Here is a 20,974-nt window from a genome sequence, read left to right on the forward strand (position 1 = left end):
CCATTTTCACTATACATCATCTCGAAATTATATATGCTTTTTAAAAATTTAATTTCACATGTAATTAAATATGAGTCCATTATCAGCAGTAACTTGTACTTTTCATCTGTTTTGTTATAAGCAACAGCATCGTAAACAATTTTACCACGCCATCAACTTGGTCAAGTGTCTGGTGCATCTCCATTAAAAAAAATGTGATACACTCAATCTAAATGGTAATCCCCGAAAGTAGTTCCGACTATAAGGAGATGAGAATGTTGTTAGCAGTTGAAATTCAATGTTAACGTGTATCAACCAATAAGCAGCTTAAGAATCAAGTTTAGAAATAGCTTGACAATTGCAAAATGGGGCGTTAGTTCTTCTACTGTGCAAGTTACATGGTGTGGTATTTTGAGTGCTATGTTCTTGGGTCTAAACAGATGCTCAGACTCCAATATTTTTTGTGTGAATATGCTAAGCTTGAAACCCAGTCTGTTGGTTCTGTGACATTTCTGGTGATATTGTTTTTGACCATGTTGTCATGTTCTTGTTTCCTGATGTCTTTTAGCGAAATTAGTTTTTTTTTAGATATACCAGTGTGATGTATGCTTTCGTTGATCGATATTCCTGCAGACCCTGCCATGGAGCCAATTTTATCGAACCGTTCTGGATCCATCTGCATCATCTTTTATTGCCTTGATTGATTTTACTGCAGGAGTTTGGTGTGCATCTTCCTTTTAAACTATGCAGTGAAAGGTAATTAGTTTGAGCTGTTTTAACGAGGTTAGTCCTAGAACCGGCGTCCCTTGCACATCTACAATGTCAAAAATGCTGTTGCGCATTTATTGTATTTACATGGTATTTTGATGCTACCATAAAATTTTAATGGAGTTCCATTGTATGCTACTAATTTATTGTCTCCCATTTAGTTTTTATGTTTGTAAAGCCATCAGCGTCATATCGCTCTTAGAACTTCTACGAAATGTAGACACTGGTAATGGGTTTCCTTGAGTTCCTATGTCAATTTTCAATCGCTAAATGTGGTCTCTATCTTTATTTGGCAATTTTATGTTTACATAAACAAAAGCTTCTTCTCTGTGTGATAGAGAATATTTATATGCTATTAAATGTTAGGCTTTCAAGTTTTTCATCTAATCCTTGGGTGTTTTATACTGCATCAGTTTAGATACATTTCCTTTTCTCGGAATTGTGGCTGATGTTCTGACTTTGATTTTTTAATGTTTCTTTTGTAATTGGCGTGCTGGCGATATTAAGTTCTATTTTTCGCTGTTATTCTTTAGAATCAGATAACGAACATCTCTTTGTAAAGTGTCTCCATCTGTTTACAAAATCATTCAGTGATTCTTCTTGTTTCTGTTTGCAAGGCGTTAGTTTTAACTGATTGATTCTGAAATTTTATTTCGGTTCTATGAAATTTTTAAAAGAAATGTTTTTCTTCTTCCGTCAATGATCTGGTGTTAAACCTTTTCAGCCCCTCGTTTTTAATTTGCAATATAATGTGGTTTACTTGCTTTTCTGTTTTTATTTTGTTAAGAATAAAATACAGTTCCAAATTCCGTTTAAAAGGGTTAAAAGTTTTTGCCCGATTTGGGGCTTCCTTATCAATTAAAGGAACCTTGGTACGATACATTGTAGATAAATAGTAAACTTTATATTATGGGATGAAGTGATAGTAGCAATTTAAAATGGCGGTTAATCACACCTAAAAATAAAGAGAAATTCACAAGTGGAGAGTAAAAAAAAAAAAATTAAATATCTTGTTTGAGTATCCTGTGAATGAAAATTTTTTTGTTTTTCTGTTTGTTTTTATCAGGCTTCCCGTAGAAATGCTTTTTGCTTGTGATTACAATGTTTTTCTTTTTTTTTGTTTCTCTTATTCGACTTCATGCCGATTCTTTTTGCTTATATCAACCTGCAACCATGTGAGGATATTGTTTTGCTGAGGCGTGGTAATTTGTAACGGAAACATCGTTAATTTTTCTCTAGCCCATATCTAAAGACGGTTTACAACGTTCCTACGCCAAGTGTTTACCTTTATTACGCACAGGAAATTAGTTCCATGATATTAATACAGTACCTGGATGTTCACAAAGGGCTTTCAACTCCTTTGCACAAAACTAAATTAAATGTAGTCAATATTACAAACCCTCGTGCCTAACGGATTTATTGCAGCATTCATAATGTTTAGTTTGGGGACAAAATCTGTATATACACATATATAAACAGATACATAATTTTCGAAGTATTTTCGACATGGAAGAGAAGATTCTGTATTGATGAAGGCGCCATTTCTAAGTTTAAAATGGCGGGTAAACGTATTAATGTACATGACTATAGCTTTATTATGATTGTTGTGTTTTAAGTGTAAATGCCTGACTTAATATTACTAGTTGCCTCATCGATGTAAAATATCGGCCATAAAGTACAATTCATTTTATAGATGTCGCCTTTGGAAGAAACTTTTATGAGTAGATGGAAATCGTTGAGCAAATCTTTAATTGATTTAAAATTCGATGTCACAATTTTTAGTGCAGGTGTTGATTGTTGTGATAAAGTACGAATAAAATTAGTGTTAAAAACTATAGAATATTTTTATCAATTTGGTCAGTGTTATATATATATACAGTGATGATCATATTTATTGGCACGGTAAAATAAAAGTTAAATTTTGTCTAATAAATTCTAAAAAAGGGATTAAATTAAAGAAAATAACAAAGTATAATATGTATTTTTAACTGGCCTTTCCGATGCAGCAATCGGATCTTAGAAAAAATAAATAACAAAGGAACAACAAACATAATTGCAAAAAACCTTTGTTCAAAATTATTGGCACGGCTTTGTTTTTCTTTTAGTATCAGTATAATATCAATCAATTTCCGGTTTACGTGCTTTCTGAACTTTTTTATAGCCATATTATGCTTGTTTAACGCTAATTCAGTGAATAATTTTTTTCAGATAATTTTTAGATAGCGATTTATTTAAACTATTATAAGTGACTAAATTATTATTTTCAATCGCCATGGTTAAAACTAAGGAACACAGCAAAGACGTCAGGAAGCTTGTTGTAGCATGCCATACCAATGGGGAGGGCTATGATAAGATTTCAAAGAAGCTAAACCTTCCCAAATCCACTGTTAGAGCCATAATAAACAAGTTCAAATCGCAAGGCCACGTTATGAGTTTAGAGGGTAGAGGGAGAAAAAGGATTCTTTCCCCAAGAGATGAACGGAAAATTGTTCGACAAGTAAAACAAAACCCAAGGATCTCTGTTAGGGAGATTGTTGATGAACAGAGCACCTCTGGAGTGAATGTATCTCGACATACAGTTGGTAGAGTTTTGAAGAGAGCTGGTTTAAAAGCATGTCATCCGAGAAAGACTCCCTGATTGAAGCATATGCACCTGAAAGCAAGGCTAGCCTTTGCAAAACGTCATATTGATAAAGATGTTGCATTCTGGAAACGTGTTCTATGGACTGACGAAACGAAAATAGAGTTATTTGGCCATAATAAAGTGTCTTATATTTACAGAAAATCTGGCGAAGCTTTCCTGCCTAAGAACACCATACCCACAGTGAAGCACGGTGGAGGCAGTTTGATGTTTTGGGGATCCTTTGCTGCCTCTGGACCAGGGCGACTTGTTAAGGTCACAGGTAGCATAAAAAAGGAAGATTATGTTAAAATATTGGATGAAAACCTGAAAGACTCTGCTAAAGAGCTCTCACTTGGTCGTCGTTGGTGGTTCATGCAAGATAATGACCCAAAGCATTCGGCTAAACTGACTAAGAAATGGCTTGAGGACAATGATATTAATGTTTTGGAGTGGCCATCACAAAGCCCAGACCTTAATCCAATTGAAAATTTATGGAGAACATTAAAATTGAGGGTAATGCAAAGGAAGCCTAAGAATCTTATTCAATTGGAGGATTATTGTCAGGAAGAGTGGGCTAAAATTACTACTGAAGAGTGCAACAACTTGGTTGTAAACTATGAAAAGCGACTGAGGAAGGTAATCAAGGCCAAGGGCTATACAATTGATTATTAAATAAATCGTGCCAATAATTTTGAACAAGGGTTTTTTGCAATTATGTTTGTTGTTCCTTTGTTATTTATTTTTTCTAAAATCCGATTGCTGCATCGGAAAGGCCAGTTAAAAATACATATTATACTTTGTTATTTTCTTTAATTTAATCCCTTTTTTAGAATTTATTAGACAATATTTAACTTTTATTTTACCGTGCCAATAAATATGATCATCACTGTATATGTTTATATATGTTTTTATATATATGTTTATATATATATATATAATTTTCACAGATAATTATGTCTATGTCTGTATGTATATGTGCGCGCGTGTGTGCGGAATATTTTCGAGAATCTCAAAAAAGAAATGTGGTTAGATCAATAATGAATTAAAAGTTGGATAGTCTGTATAAAATGTTTTGTTATGAGTCCCAATGGGCATAAATCTGAATTTAAAAATAATACGATCTATTCATTTTTGTATTATGTTTAAAACAAACGGATTTATACGGCAAAATGTATTTATAGTTAAGATATTGATTTACAAAATAGTGTCAGATATGATCGAAATGAAGTAACATTTAAGAGGAAGTTCTGACTACGATGATTAGGGACTTGTTGACGACAGACCTCGATAAATGAACAGCTAATATGGCAACTTAGGGAAGAAATTGGAAGCAGTACCCATTGAGGGTGACAGTGTTTTCATTAGTCTTTTCGATACTAATATGTTACCACTTATCACAGCCCGAAGTCACTTGAAGATAAGAATCAGTTTGAGTTGTCGATGAACAACATCATGAGACGATTTGTTTAATGATCAGAATTTGATTATTTAAGTGAAAGGTATCGTTTGGTCATTAAGTTATTAATTGGCCCAAATTATTATAAAACTATAACTAATTTAGTTAAATTCATTTTATTTTAATTTCTATTTGTAAAATTTTTAGATCAAAATAGCTTCCCAAAATGGTTCATTTTTTTAACTCGCAAGAATCTGTTGAAGAATTCTAGTGTCAGAAATGCGAGTTACATTTTTTTCTAATTTCATTTCCAAATGTAATGAGTCATGAAATAATTATCTGTTGATATTTAAAATATAAACTAGCGATTATTTCTTTACGATGAAACAAATATGAATCAGGAGTTAATTGAATAAAATTAGTTTTTATATAAAAGTTAAAAAATTTCCATATTTATTGCATTTTTTATTCCAATAATTATGTACTTAATAATTTGTCACAGAACTCACGTAGACGCGAGAAACACACACATATACAGACATATAAGAATATAAAGATTAAAAAGATTCGTACGGTTCGTATGAGTTTAATCGCTGTAAACATTTAAGATTATAACACGGTTAAACGCTTTTATATAGAGACCTGTCGCTAAATTTAAAAGTACTATGAGTTGATAATTACCTATATAAATGGAGCGTACAATAATAATCGCACGCGTAGCATCAAAACAACTTTCATGTATCCCTTTAGGAATTCTTCACTTTTTCTGCAAGATTTTCTAAAGGAAACATTCAGATCTTTAAAAACACAGAGCTTTCATGTTCTTTCCCGCTGATGATAAAGAAAAATATGTCTTAAACACATTAAGGGAGCAATAAGTACTTGAGAGCCTCTAGTGACCATGGGCGTTACAAAGGGCGATAACTCTGTTGTTGCTTTAATCTTTAATGGTGCTATTCTAGAACAGAAGTTACTTTTTATTCTAAAAAGCCGAGTTCTTTGTAGTTCTGATTAAGCGCACGTCCTTTGAATACACGCCGAGTGCGAATGTCCCCTTTTTGCATATCTCATAATTATATTAAGTTTTTCGCAGTAAGGTTCAAATTAGTACGTGACACGTGACTTGTATGTATTCTTCGGTACGGTTAGTAATTAGTCTTTATTCATAATAGTATTTCTTTATCATTATGGAAATATGTAACCTGCATATAAGAAATTCGTCGCCATTGACTACATCGAACGATACTACGTCATTGATCATTATCATCATCATTACGAAATGTTTTCTCGACATATTGAAGGATATGGTTTATCATATATTAATTTACGTTTGATATGTCACTACATTTTACAGTCCATCGATTAATATAGAAATCCAGCATCATACGTTATGACGCCATATTCCTGTTGTTTTATATAAACACTAGCATGGGTGCCCGGCGTTGCCCGGGTGTTTGGAGGTGTATGCTGAGCAAAAAAAAAGGGGGTAATTTTTTAAACTTTGACCCCTATTATGACCCCTGAAAATTTATTGTTTTGGGCTCAAATCAAGTTATTAAGTTAGATCCATGTCCACGGAAGCTATATCTAAAATTTAAAGTGTGTAGACCCAAAATTGTCGGAGAAGTTTGGTAGAGTTCTCAAAGCTCAAATCGTTGAACTTTGACCCCTTAATCGCCAAATTTCTGGCTAAAAACCGATCACATAGATTTTTCCAAATCTCAGTACCCTGTATATCAAATTTCGAGTCTGTAGACTAAAAATTGACAGAGTTATTTCGTAGGGAAATGTACACAGACACACACACACACACACACACTTTCACTTTTATAGATATATAGATTTAAAATTTGAGTCTGACAGAATGACAAAATTATTTTGCAAACCGATATATTAAACAAACGAACTTCAAAGAGACAAATGAACACATAAGTAAAAACAATTTGTATTAGAAAACATTTATTATTCCACGTCTTTTTTTTTACAGACCTGACGACTGAGGTTCGCTCTTAATAAAAATTGTTTTTTATAGTCTTAATTTTGACTTCCTTTTTCATAAAAAACTAAAAAAAAAAATCAAGAAAGAAAAGAAATTTAATTTTATTTTTTCATTAATTTCTTTCTGTGCAAAGCAATTCTTTCAAACTTACTCTGTTTCCAAAATGTTTTTATTTTATTCCCCTCCCCCTTCATTCATTTTCCTCCGCATCCTGGCAAGATTACTGTACACATAGATTCGAAAAAATAGTCAAAAACAAATATATAAATAAATGTTATCAAAGGCAAGATAAGTTACTTTTCTACCTAACTGGATATCTTTTTTGTGTTTTTATTCAATGTAATATATTTATTCAGCTCGAAAAACATACAGTGTTTACCGATGTGTTGGAAAATTCAAGATGGCGTCTCACACCCTCTTTAACACCGTAAGTTTGGGAAAAGGTGTTATAAATAAAAAAACTATACAAAATACTATTAAAAACCCGCCGAATATATGTCAACCTATGTCACGGTAACATATATTGAGCGAGTTTTTAACAGTATTTTAACAGGGCACATCGTAAAAACTGACCCATTAATTTTCCTGAAGTAAAAACTATATCGTTTTTAAACTTTTAAAACTGTACATTATAAAAAGAAAACTGTTCGAGTGATTTTTTTTTTTTTTACATGGGTGTCACCACTTATCAAGGCCCAGAGGCCACTCAAGGATAAGGGTTAATAGGTATACATTAGTCATTGTGATTTTAGCATAGTAAACAGTGGGAATTTTGTAACTTGGATTACTTGAAAAAGAAAACTGTTCGAATGATTGAAAATGAAACAAAATAACAATGTAAATATAAGAAAAAAACAAAAACAAACGAAGTTTCCGTTTCAGGAACCCGAGTTTAATTTTATGTCGTAATCATTCAACTCGTTAGCGGTTTTATTCAGCGATTAGGGATAACCATACGACATATCTAATTACCAAAGCGATTTTTTTTTAATTTTTTTTTTTTTATTAAAACTAAACCTGTTTAGTTTTAATGAACCAATTTTTTTAAAGCCAACACTTTAGTTATTTTGAGAGCGTGCAACTGCACCCGAAAGGTTGATTAGGAAACTCCAAATCCTTTTATGACTCGGAAAAAAAAGGGCTTTTTATCGGCTTAAATGATAAACTAATGTTAAATATTAGTATTTGCCATCGATTCTGAAATAAAATGAAATCCTGACATTGTGATCATTTTTGCAGGTGTTATGTGCCAAATATTGAAATAAGAATGTTTAAATTCAATTATTGTAATTTAAGTCTTTAATTTTAAAGTCGATTTTATTTATAAAATATCTTTTTAGAAATCAATCTCAAAAACAATCTGAACAATAAATCTCTTTTGTTATGGCTAAGTTTTTGTCAAGGGTAGAAATTATAATAGACAAGTATTCATCCATGATGACATTTTACCGATTTCCTGGTTTACAGGTATTCTTGCTAAATTTCTTCGAAAGAATTGACATAAACAATACTTCAACTAAATACGTATATTTCATGCAATAATGACTTTTATTTCTTCTGACTGTTCCTAAACTAAACATAAAACATCGGTTAGGGTTAGTTTAACATTCTGTAAAAGTACCTTCCGTTTTTTTTTTTTTTTTTTTTTTTTTGTACTTCTGCAGAGAAGGTAAAAAACCGATAAAAACTGGATATATTTTTCGTGTTTTTATTCAATTTAACATGTTTATTCAGCTCGAAAAGAATACAGTGTTTACCGATGTGTTGGAAAATTCAAGATGGCGTCTCACACATTCTTTAACACCGTAAGTTTGGGAAAAGGTGTTATAAATAAAAAACTATACAAAATACTATTAAAAACCCGCCGAATATATGTCAACCTATGTCACGGTAACATATATTGAGCGAGTTTTTAACAGTATTTTAACCGGTTTTTTATTTATTACACCTTTTTCCAAACTTACCGTGTTAAAGAGAGAATCGGCCGCCATCTTGAATTTTCCAATACATCGGTAAACACTGTATGCTTTTCGAACTGAATAAACATGTTAAATTGAATAAAAACACGAAAAATTTGCTTTTGATAACATTTATTTGTTATATATTTGTTTTTTTGCAACTTATTCGAATCTATGTGTACAGTAATACAAACCCGAAATGAATTTAAGACCACGAGTGAAATGAGAAAAAGAAGTCAGCGGGTTTGGTTGCCATAACAACGCGACGGTAGTGAACGTGTGTGTGTGCGTGTGTGCGCGTATTTCGTGTAGTTTAGTTTCGTATTTTTTTAATTTGTAAATAACAAGTTATTAAAAAATTAAACCCTTCCAAGATGGACAATAAATAAAGCCATAATATTTTATGGTAAAGGTAAGAGCGTAGAAACGATTGTTTTTTAGGAGATGTGATTATTGGATTAACCAATCAGAAATCGTCTGTGGCACACACACATCTCTGTTTTTATAGATATATAGAAGATAGATATAGATATAGATATAGATAGATAGAAGATAGATTAAATGTTAAATAGATTTTGTAAATAGTACAGTTGAAATGATTAGAATATTTCCAATATGTAATAAGGTCGAGGTAATTAGTTAAAGAGATTTAATATAATGTGATATGCAAATGAGCATAAGTCATTCGATATGGGGGTGGTTTGTAGAATAGTATATAAAGAAATTAGGCAAAGATTCTTATGTCTCCTATAACAGAAACATCCTAAAATGGGTTCTAATGTTTCTCTACCAGGAGAGATCTACCCTCTTACCTCGTTTATATTTCGTTGATGGTGTAGAGCTGTACACACAGACAGAAACACACGAACCCTATTACTTTATAAAAATATAGATTGTATACGGCATAATCGCATTGACACACCAGTTCTCCTCATATCACCGAAGTTAAGCAACGTTGAACCTAGTTAGTATTAGATGGGTGACTATTTGGGAATTCTAGGCGCTGTATGTGCTATCTGCCTATCTCGGCATTTGTTTCCAGTCGTCCTGTACATACACTTCACTTACCACTGGTATTAAACAATGTCGACTCAGGAGAGGTTTTGCAGGGGGTGCGCAATCTCTAGCCATAAAAATTTTACGCACAGGCAACCCTGACGGGGTTACTCTGGTAGAGATCATAGTTGTAAGGGTGAAACCTATCTAGAAAGTTGGATAGTAAGATGGTTATTTTCTCTCTGCTCTCCCTGAACACAGGACTGTAATCTAAAAACAAAGTCTCTGACAGCATAGATGTAGCACTTTCCCTCGATACTAGCGCACAAGTACATGCATTTGGTGACTTCAATGTCCACCACAGTAACTAACTTGGATTCTTTACTTACATAGACGTAGCTAGTAGCACAACACATAGCTTCCCCATATCTTATTCCCAGAGGATTACATTTCCGACACGTTTCTCAGAGCAGCAAGATCAACATGCCTCACTTCTAGATCTATTTCTGACCACAGTTCCGATGATTGTATAACGAATGCCCACAGCCCACTTGGGAACGCTGATCACGTTGTGATAATGGTAAACATCGCCCTTAATTCTCGACCCAAAACTGAAGACCCACTGCTCAAAACAACGAGGTATTACAAAAATGCTGACTGGGAAGCCATCAGGGATCTTATAAGAGATGCTCCATGGGGAAATATCTTTTCTCTTCCAGCTGAACAGTGCACAAATGAGATCACTGAATGGTTCAAAACTGCAATTGAAGCACATGTTCCCAACGGGAATTCTATAGCAAAACCCACTCTCTCCTAATGGTTTACTTCTACTTGTGCAACTGCCATTGCTCAAAGGCAGCATGCGTACCGTAGATTCAACGACAAAAGGCCAGTTCAAACAGACAGAGGTATATTGAAGCTAGAAGTAATTGTAAGAGAGAAATAGCGACAGCTACGACAGAATACACAGAAACCACCACAAAACACATCGAAGCATAGAAATTAGGAACCCGTGATTTTTGGAAAATCTACAACAGTGTAGTAAATAATGGGCAGTCAACGATTCCTCCACTATCAAACAATCATAAGGTTGCTTGCATGGCAACCGAGAAGGCTAACCTGCTTGCCAGTCTGGTTGCCTCAAACTCCACATTGGACCCGGCATACCACTCCCTCCCTGACTTTCCTTTGCGGACAGACGCCACACTAGACGATTTGAAAATCACCGTTCTCAGTTACATGGTATCATAAAAAACCTAAACACCTCAAAAGCACGTTGACCCGATCTCATCTCGGCTGCGCCATTTAAAAAATGCTCCGCTGAGGTTACTCCAGTTCTCTCCAAACTTTACAACAAATGCCTTAGCGAATCTTGCTTTCCTGACTACTGGAAAACAGTTTCTGTGGTAACAGTTTTCAAGAATTCTGGCGAAAGAACTGCCCCATTAAATTATGTCCCCATTAACCTCCTCCCGCTTTTCACCAAAATATTTGAGTCCTTAATTAATCAAGCTCTTCTCCATCACCTTACAGCTGCTAAACTCCTGACCGACAATCAATATGGATTTAGGGAAGCCCGTTCCACAGCAGATATACTAACTGTAATCTCTGGACGTATATACCGTTCACTGGAAAAGAAACAAGTGAGGGTAGAGCAGTAGTCCTCGATATATCTAAGGCTTTTGACATATCTAAGGCTTTCTAAGGAAAATTAGATCATATGGTATCACTGGAAGAATACATAATGTAATTAAATTCTTCTAAAGTAAGAGAAAACTCCAGGTTGTCCTCGACGGTCGTACATCTAAATAATATAATACAAATGCGGGAGTATCTCAAGTGTATATCCTTGGACCTTTATTATTCTTGATATTCATAAATGATCTCCCTGATAAAATTGTTTCGGAGATGGGTATATTTGCTGATGACACCACTCTCTATGAGGGGAAAACAAATGAACGCATATCTAAGGAAATGGCAGAAACACTGGAGGATGACCTCCAATCTGTAGTGGAATGGGAACAAAAATGAATGATTACATTCAATACTGCCAAGACTAAGCTTGTTTCCTTCAATAATTACAGGAAACCTTCTCTACCACCAATAGCAATGGCCAAGAAAACATTACCCGAAAGTACTTCCTTTAAACTCTTCGGTCTAACGTTTACAGGGAACATGAACTGGAATAGATAGATTGAGAGCATTGCCAAAGCTGCTGCAAAGAAGGTGGGCTCTCTCTACCGTGCTAGAAAACTACTTGCATCTGAAAGTATCCTGTACCTCTATAAGGCCACCATTCTCCCATGTATGGAGTATTGTTGTCACATCTGGGCTGGTGAATCTGCTACTTGTCTCTCACTCCTTGACAGTGTTCAAAAGAGAGTCGCCAACCTGATAGGTACTGAATTGTCATCTTGGCTTCAGCCTCTGTCCCATCGAATAAATGTTGCATCCCTCAGCTTGTTCTACAAGTACTTTAATGGTGAATGCTCTGACAAATTACAAGCAGTTGTACTCCCTCGACGTGAATACCCCCGACAAACCCGAGAAGCAGCTAAATACCACCCCTTCACTGTAGAGATGCCTAGGTGTAAGAAAGCCTTCTACTCCAATAGTTTCTTCCCCAGAACTGCTAGACTCTGGAACTCCCTTCCATGATTCTGCTTTCCCAACTGTACTGACATGCAGCTGTTCAAGTGTAATGTGAACGGACATCTTGCTACTCATCTTCCTTCCTAATACCCCGGCAACTTATTTCCCCGATAGTAGCCCCCTACTTCAAAGTGACACATTGTTTGGGATGAAAATTGAAAAAAAACATACCGTGACAATTTTAGTATGTTGGTATTCTCAGGGAACAGAGAGCAGAAAGAATATTTCAAACGCAAACGATATAAGGAAAAAAAAAAAAACAGTCAGTGTAAAAAAGTCTCTCAGTATCTAAGGATTTCTATACTGAACGAGTGAGATTTGGCAGCTATTTGGGTGGGTTGGGTTGGGTTCGATTAAGTGTTTAAGTGCAACGTTTCAGTTTTTTTCGTCCCACTTCCACCATTTTTTTTTCTAGAGATCTTTTGTTCACTTCGACTGCTTATCTTTATGTGGATTCACTCAGAGGATATGAGCGGAAGACCATATGTGTGGGGGGGAGGGAAACCCCACATATAAGACCATGGTCAATGTAGGGGCAACCCTTCATACCAATTGTCACTATTCAGCTCCCCTACTCCTCGGGGAGTTGGTCCCCATTTCCCATTCACTCCTCACATTAAAAATCGACCTTGTGCCTTATTTGCTCGGTGGGGGAGCAAATAAATACCATTTTCTTGGCTTTTTGGCCAAGATCAAAATGTTGTACCTGTTCCGGCAGATACTGCAAGCAAAGACCATATGTGGGGGCAACCCCACATATAAGACCTTGGTCAATGTAGGGAAACCCTTCATATCAATTGTCACTATCCAGCTCCCCTACTCCCCGGGGAGTTGGTCCCCATTTCCCTCTTCACTCCTCACATTAAAAATTGGCCTTGTGCCTAATAGCTTGGTGGGGGAGCAAATAAATACCCTTTTCTTGGCCTTTTGGCCAAGATCAAAGTGTAGTATCTGTCTTACTACATGCTGTACTTACGTTTGTAACTTTTCCTTGGCCATATGTCTAAGATCAAAGTGTAGTATATGTTCTTAATAGATGCTGCACTTACATTTGTTACCTTTACCTTGGCAATGGAAGGGGGAATCCTTTCATGCTAAGGCATTTTTAGTCGCATGCAAGTCACTTCATTGGTCGGTAAATGTAACACATTTACATTTAATTTTTTTTTTAAACAAGGGGTATGGAGTAACATTTTTGTCCCCCGATTTATCGGAGAGGGACCTATGTTTTCAATGGGTCTGTCTGTCCGTTAGTTCGGATGATTGACGGATAACCGTCCATTAGTTTTTCCTAAAATTTTGTCACAAATTATATTTTCATATATAAATGTGCATGGTAAAATTTTTTTTTTTTTTGTGAAAAATCCTGTTTTGCTCGCAGGGGTCTCAAAAGGGGTCAAAAATGGCCACAAATGACACTTTTTGTCCTGTAACATTTGATCCATCCATTAGATTTTTCTGAAACTTGCCCAAAATGTGCAGAGCATTGTTCTTTATATAAATTCAGTATGGGTGACCCTGGCAAAAGTCTGGTTTGCGTCCCCCGGGGATTTTTTGTGCTAAAAACGCCCTTTCTTCTGGCACGTTTCTCATATTTCTCAACAAAAACTTGATATGTCTATATAGTGGTTTCCCATGTTGCTGAATGTAAATATACATGTGTTTAGGTGTGAAACTGCACGGTTTGTCCATTGTCACTGGTATTCGGCATTCACAATGGCTCATCAGGTGTCAAAATGTACCAAAATTGCAAAAATGACACTTTTTGCCCTATAAATTTTTACCTATCCATTAGTTTTTCTGAAACTTGTCCAAAATGTGGAGGCCATTGTTTTTAATAAAAATTCAGTATGGGTGACCCTGGTAATATTCTGGTTAGCGTCCCCGGGGATTTTTAGTGCTAGAAAACAGACATTTTTGGGACTCCCATGCACCACCAATTTTTTAAACTATATTCCGTACAGAGGGGGACCATGAATGCGCGGCTCGTTTTTTAAGCAAGGGGCATGGAGTAACATTTTGGTCCCCCCGATTTATCAGAGAGGGACCTATGTTTTTGGTGGGTTTGTCTGTCCGTTAGTCTGGACGATTGACGGATAACCGTCCATTAGTTTTTCCTGAAATTTTGTCACAAATTATATTTCAATATATAGATGTGCATAGTAAAATAAATATTTTTTGTGCGGAAATTCACATTTCGCCTACAGGAGCTCAAAAGAGGTCAAAAATGCCTCAATATGGTCAAAAATTACACTTTTTGTCCTGTAACATTTGATCCATTCATTAAATTTTTCTGAAACTTGCCCAAAATGTGGAGGGCATTGTTCTTAATATAAATTCAGTATGGGTGACCCTGGCAAAAGTCTAGTTTGCATCCTCCGGGGACTTTTAGTGCTGAAAACCCCCTTTCTTCTGGCGCGTTTCTCATATTTCTCAACAAAAAACTTGATATGTCTATATAGTGATTTCCCATGTTGCTGAATGTAAATAAACATGTGTTAAGGTGTGAAACTGCACTGTTTGTCCATTGCCACTGGTATTCGGCATTCCAAGTGGCTCATAAGTAGTCAAAAATGTACCAAAATTGAAAGAAAAAGACACTTTTTGCCTCATAAATTTTTAAATATCCATTACATTTTTCTGAAACTTGTCCAAAATGTAGAGGCCATTGTTCTTAATATAAATTCAGTATGGGTGACCCTAGCAAAATTCTGCTTTGCGTCCCCCGGGGATTTTTAGTGCTAAAAATGCCCTTTTTTCATATTTCTCAATAAAAAAACTTGATATGTATATCTATATAGTGCTCTCCCATGGTGCTGAATTCAAATATACATGTGTTACGGTATAAAACTGCATAGTTTGTCCATTGTCACTGGTATTCAGCATTCCAAGGGGCTTATAAGGGGTCAAAAATGTACCAAAATTGCAAATAATGATACCTTTTGCCCCATAAACCTATCCATTAGACTTTTCTGAAACTTGTCCAAAATTTAACTTTTCCTTGGCCACATGGCTAAGATCAAAGTGTAGTATCTGTTCCGACAGATGCTGCACTTAAGATGGTTTGTACCAGTCAATGGAGGGGAAACCCTCTATACTGGGACAATTATTATTTTTGGTAACCAGAGTGACCCCTTTTAGGGGAGCTGGTTTTTACCTCACATTAAAAACGGCCTTGTGCCTAATTTGCTCAGTGGGGGAGCAAATAAATACCATCTGTTCTTAACCGATGCTGCACTTGTTTGTAACTAATAAGTAAATGTGTTACGGACCGACCAACCGACTGACAGAGAATAGTTTTTTTTAAATGCATACCACAGAATAGTTTTTTTAGTCGTGTGCAAGCAACTCTATAAGTCACTCAGTCGGTCGGTCGGTCCATAACACATGTACTTTTTATTTCTTTTTATGTTTATTATACCATTATTTATTGGTTTTCGGGGTTCCTGAAGACGAAAATAACGTTTTAAATTCCCTAAATAAAACAATTTTTGTGATATAAAGTGGGGGGTCACTTTTCTGTATTAATTTAATGTAAAATGATCACCCACTTTACAACCAGTCAGTCTCAAAGCCATTCAAGTCATTCTCCAGATCATTCAAGTTGTTTTTGAAGGATTCCAGTTATTTTTTTAAGCATTCAAGTCATTCTTAAGGTCATGCAATTCATCCTTAAGTTCATTAAAGTCATTCTAAGTCATTTACTTTTTATTTATTTAAGTCATTTAAGCCCATTTTTCGGTCATTTTAGTTTATCTTTAAGAATTTCATGTCAATCCTACATTCACACATTCATTAATTACGCGAGTGCACGCGACTAATGGCTATCGGCCTTGTTATTTAAACACGAAATAACCGATCGCATAGTCAGTGACGGTATCCATTAGTTTAACCATGCAACGGTTACATACGAAACACATTAAGATGAAAGCGACAAATAATTAGAAAATATTACATACAGACATTTTTGTTTTTAGCTGTATAAAAATGTATTTAAAATGTTTCTCTTGTAAGGTTAAAATCTAAAATAACTGCTCGAAGTCATTTCCTAATTAGAATTTATTGATTCTAAGTAAATTCGAGACTTTAAAAAAAATCTGACCATTTAATTGGAAGAAAGTAGTCAAATCTTGGTAAAAAGTAATTCTAGTCAGATACTAATTAATGAAGAGTCTGTCGATCAAGTTTTATGACATAAGATGCTTTTATGCCTAATGCATTCATGTCGAAATAATAACGGATAAACATTTATTTATATATTTTTTCAGGTTGTTTTAGCGTATTAAGTAGATTATATATCTATATGTCTATATAATAATAAGCTCAGACAATTTCATTTTCATATGTACACCATCACTTGGCACCTCTTTGTAAAGATAGGACAGCCAGCTAACAGAATATACAATCAAAACAAAGTAATGATATAAAGTCCGTTAATATTTCTATTTTGTCGAACGTGAAACGCAAACTTGGAGCTAGAAGTAAACAACTTCAAATACGTATATCCGATTTTAATGAAACAAACCAAATGTTTGAGATACTAATCCAGGTCGTATTTCGAAATTTTACTTTTTTTCAGCTATTTAAGTAGGTAGAAGGAGGTGATATCAAAATTTAATGCAGTATGGTGTTATGTTATATCTATATCTATCTATATATATTGATCTTGTCTATCTTTCTTCGTGTAGAACGGTCTCCACCAAACTTTTCTGTAAATTTTTGAAATTTGATATATAGAGGATTTGAACCCGCGAAACAAATTTGATTCTCTTTTTACTGGTAAAAATAACTTCTAAGTGGTCACAATTGAAAAAGAAAATGGAACGTAGCAGGCGTGTCGACTAAACGAGCTACTTCTACGCATGCGCAAGTAGACATTTCTACTTTTAACAACGTTATTTTTTTTTCAAGTTACTTAGCTCAGATAATAACAAATACTGCTGGAAAAGTATGTTTTCGTTTGGATCATAGCTGATGAGTGAGAGGGGTGAGTCTAATAGACAGAAGCGCAGTAAGAATAGCTGACGAGTTAATTGCTAATGACGGTTAACAAAACAGCTAGATGTAAGTTCAGTAAAACACAACCTGATACAAAAATGGCGAATTTTTTAAAATAGTTTATTTTCTTATATATATATATATATATATATATATATATATATATATATATATATATATATATATATATATAATACAGTAAATAATTAACCGTTGACTAATCCAGAAGTAGAACACTGATTCAAATAACTGCACTTAAAGGGACAGAATATGTAAAAATTCTCTTCGTTGGATGGTATGTGATAATGCGTAAATGTCTGGTATCCGGTAGGATGCCCTATCCCCAGTTTTAACAAAATGATGAGAAAATTGAAAAAATTGAAAAATAGATGATATTTTAATCATAAGAGAGATAATTTATTTGTCTTTCAATTTAAAATATTAGCCTCGAAACACGCTGTATTTCTAAAGAACATAGCACAGCGATAAAAAAATGAAATATTAGCTAGGTAGAATCACATTTGACACGTCAACTTATATGCTACGTGGGTCCAATTTTTAAAATCACACAATATAACTTTAAATGTAGGATGTGCCAGCATTTACTTTAGATGTGTTATGAAGCAAAGTTGTATACAATTTGAAGATACATAGAATGAAACAAAACAGAATGGTTTGAAATGCCGGACTAGAACACTTCTGAGAACTGTTAATATTCCATATCTCTGTAAATACTCCATTCATCCGTGCATGGAGTATGGTTGTGACATATCGTTTGGTGCACCAACCACTAGTCTCTTCATCGTTCTCCTTCTCTCTGACCTCTGACCTCTCGAACTGTGTATACGTTCTTTTTATGGTCTTATTCTTTTTCTCTATCGTTATGTACTTCACACACGGCTCGTCATTTACATACGCACGTCCACGCTCTGTTACACAATAACAACTTCCCTTTGCAAAGCTTGAAATCATTTCATACCTGCTAGTATACTATATCTTTATAAAGCCATGAATTCGCTCGTGCATGAAGTATTGTTGACATTTCGGGGCTAGTGCGCTTACGACTATCCCACCCAATTGCATTTCCCATTTAAATTAAACCCCGTATCACAATAGACACGTACGCTTAAATGGCAATATAGAGAATCTATAGTGAACAAAAACTTTCTTTTAAAACGTGCGTAATGATTGTATGAGATATATATTGTACAAACCCCAGCATTTTGGAGGTGGGTGTGACCAGGCTCCATTTGCTTTGCACTGCGTTGAAAATGATGGTCCATCGAATGTCGTTCTCACGTTGCATCTGAAAAATAAATAAGACATAGTGACATATAAATATACATCTATGCGATGCGAGACTTGATGAGATCACGCCTTACTATGACCTCATGTGCGAGAACTAGCAAGCTTGTCCTCTTGGATTTCCGGTCGTCACTTCATCTCTAAAGGTTTGATAAAGAGTTTATCTTAAGTTATAACCCTTCCGACCAAGGTCGAATTATATGTATATTAAAGTATATAGACTATAAATACCACGGTTCAAGCGTGATGTTTTCTATTAGCTCAAAATAATAATAAGGTCGGAAGTCTAGAATTTGGATTGTATTTATTACATTCTTAACAGACAAAACGTGATGTGAGTGAAAAAGGAAGATGTTAAAGACGACAGTAATGCTAAGCAGGTTGCCACCGCACGGATTTTTGTTTTCGTTGGTACATGACACTTTTTTGAATAGATGTAACCACATTGGCTTCCAATAACCTCCCCCCCACACACAGACTTCTCGTTAAACAGCACACAAAAAAAAAATACCGGATGAAAAACAGATAAAATATGAGCCCTAGTACAAAAAATGCGTTTTATTATTTATTAAAATGGTTGAATATACCAACACAATTAATTATTTACATACAAAAATCGCTTCATTTACATTTCTGCATCTACATCACACGACACTAGCTGTCCACCATTTTCTGATGATTTTAACCGTGGCGTTTTTCTGAATTTTCTACACAGTAACTTTAAACTTTACCCAAGCCTTATCCGAGGCATGTGAAAAAAGAACCTACAATGCGCGTTACTAGCGGGAAAATATTTTTTATAAAACTTTTTCCATTAATGTCAGAGCCTTTTTACAAAAAACAAAAAAACTTGAAAGTACGGTGGCCTCGTACAAGAAAATAATTATGTCTTAAGTAATTCGTAATTTTATTCTTGGTATCACTAGCACTAAGGAGTAGCCTTCAATCGTTGTAATTATTTTAGACATCTACTCGGTCATGGTTGACACAACGAGAATAATCTACCTCTAACTGTGAATTTTTAGTGATCAGTTCATTAGTTTAGTAGTGGATCATCTTTAAAATAAAAAATAAATTCTGGAATGTTTTTGCCAATTTGTACTAGTAATTTTACCAAATGCTCATGATTGGTCGATTTGATATGTTAACATTTTCTGATAGTTCTCGCGCGGTCATTCTCAATTAACGTCTTCATTATGCTGCTGCGGAGAGTTATCTATCAGAGTGTTTTTTGCATTATTAATGTTCAAATCTCCAGTTCTAAACTTTGCGAACAATTTCTGTTAAAGTCTGTAAGCATCTTCACCGAACAGTTGAACACATTATATATTTGTTATTTTCGCGGTATATGTCTTACAGACTTTCATTCTCTAAGAGATAGCTTGAAGTATGTAATCTACACGAACTCTCTAAACAATCTGATATATATATATATATATATATATATATATATATATATATATATATATATATATATATATATACAGCGGAAAAGAAATGTTTACCCGATATAATCAGAATAATCAGAAGTAAACTTCAATTTAATATAAATATTAATATATATATATATTAATGAATTAATCCCAAACAAATAAAAAAAGCTCAATACAGACACAATAGAGAGTAGAGCTTATTATAGAGAAAAATAAAAGAATTTAAAACTAAACTTTAAATTTACGATTACATTTATGATTTGACAGAATACTACAAATACAATTTTCAATTGGATTTTGAGTATTCTCTCGAATAATAAATTTAATCGTAAATTTTAATTTACAGTTAATTTTTTTTATTTCCCCTATATATATATATATATATATATATATATATATATATATATATTACTCACGCTCACTCCTTACAAGGCGTATTGCCACTTGGACGTAAGGAGCTACTATATGGGACCATATTTAGGAAAGAGTAATAAGATGTTGGTTTACATTACATTTACACTTCTGCATGTAAGTACAGTCAGGGAAGCAGGTATTAGGAAGAAAAATTTAAAGTTTAGCTCTTCGTGAGAAGAAACTATTAGCCTAGAAAGCTTTCTGACATTTAGAGACCTTAACAATGAAGGCGTGAGATTTTGTTGCTGAATAGGTTAGTCGGGGACGTGTACGTCGAGTGGGCACGCGTGCAACAAGTTCATCAGAGCACATCCCATTAAAATATTTGTAAAACAGGCATAAGGATGCAACATTGCGACAATGGTGATTTTTTTATAAAAATTTGAAGATGAACTATTTTTATATCGGGTTTAATTGTTTAAAAATCATTAGTTGAAAAAGAAAACAGTATAT

General features: G+C 34.4%; 1 protein-coding gene and 1 pseudogene across 1 annotated transcript in view; one reads left to right on the top strand and one right to left on the bottom strand.

Annotated features, from left to right (window-relative positions):
* The window catches only part of LOC145292271 (protein lev-9-like), a 1,243,866-nt gene that overhangs the window by 203,808 nt on the left and 1,019,084 nt on the right, over positions 1-20,974 (bottom strand). The window contains exon 13 of the mRNA XM_080138595.1: positions 18,584-18,675. Coding sequence (XP_079994721.1) covers positions 18,584-18,675 — 92 coding nt within the window. The remainder of the gene's footprint in view (positions 1-18,583; positions 18,676-20,974) is intronic.
* Positions 13,282-13,461, top strand: LOC145292525 (U2 spliceosomal RNA; annotated as a pseudogene).

This window comes from Euprymna scolopes, chromosome 13 (genome assembly GCF_053919585.1).
Source record: "Euprymna scolopes isolate OS-2025 chromosome 13, ASM5391958v1, whole genome shotgun sequence".
NCBI lineage: Eukaryota > Metazoa > Mollusca > Cephalopoda > Sepiida > Sepiolidae > Euprymna > Euprymna scolopes.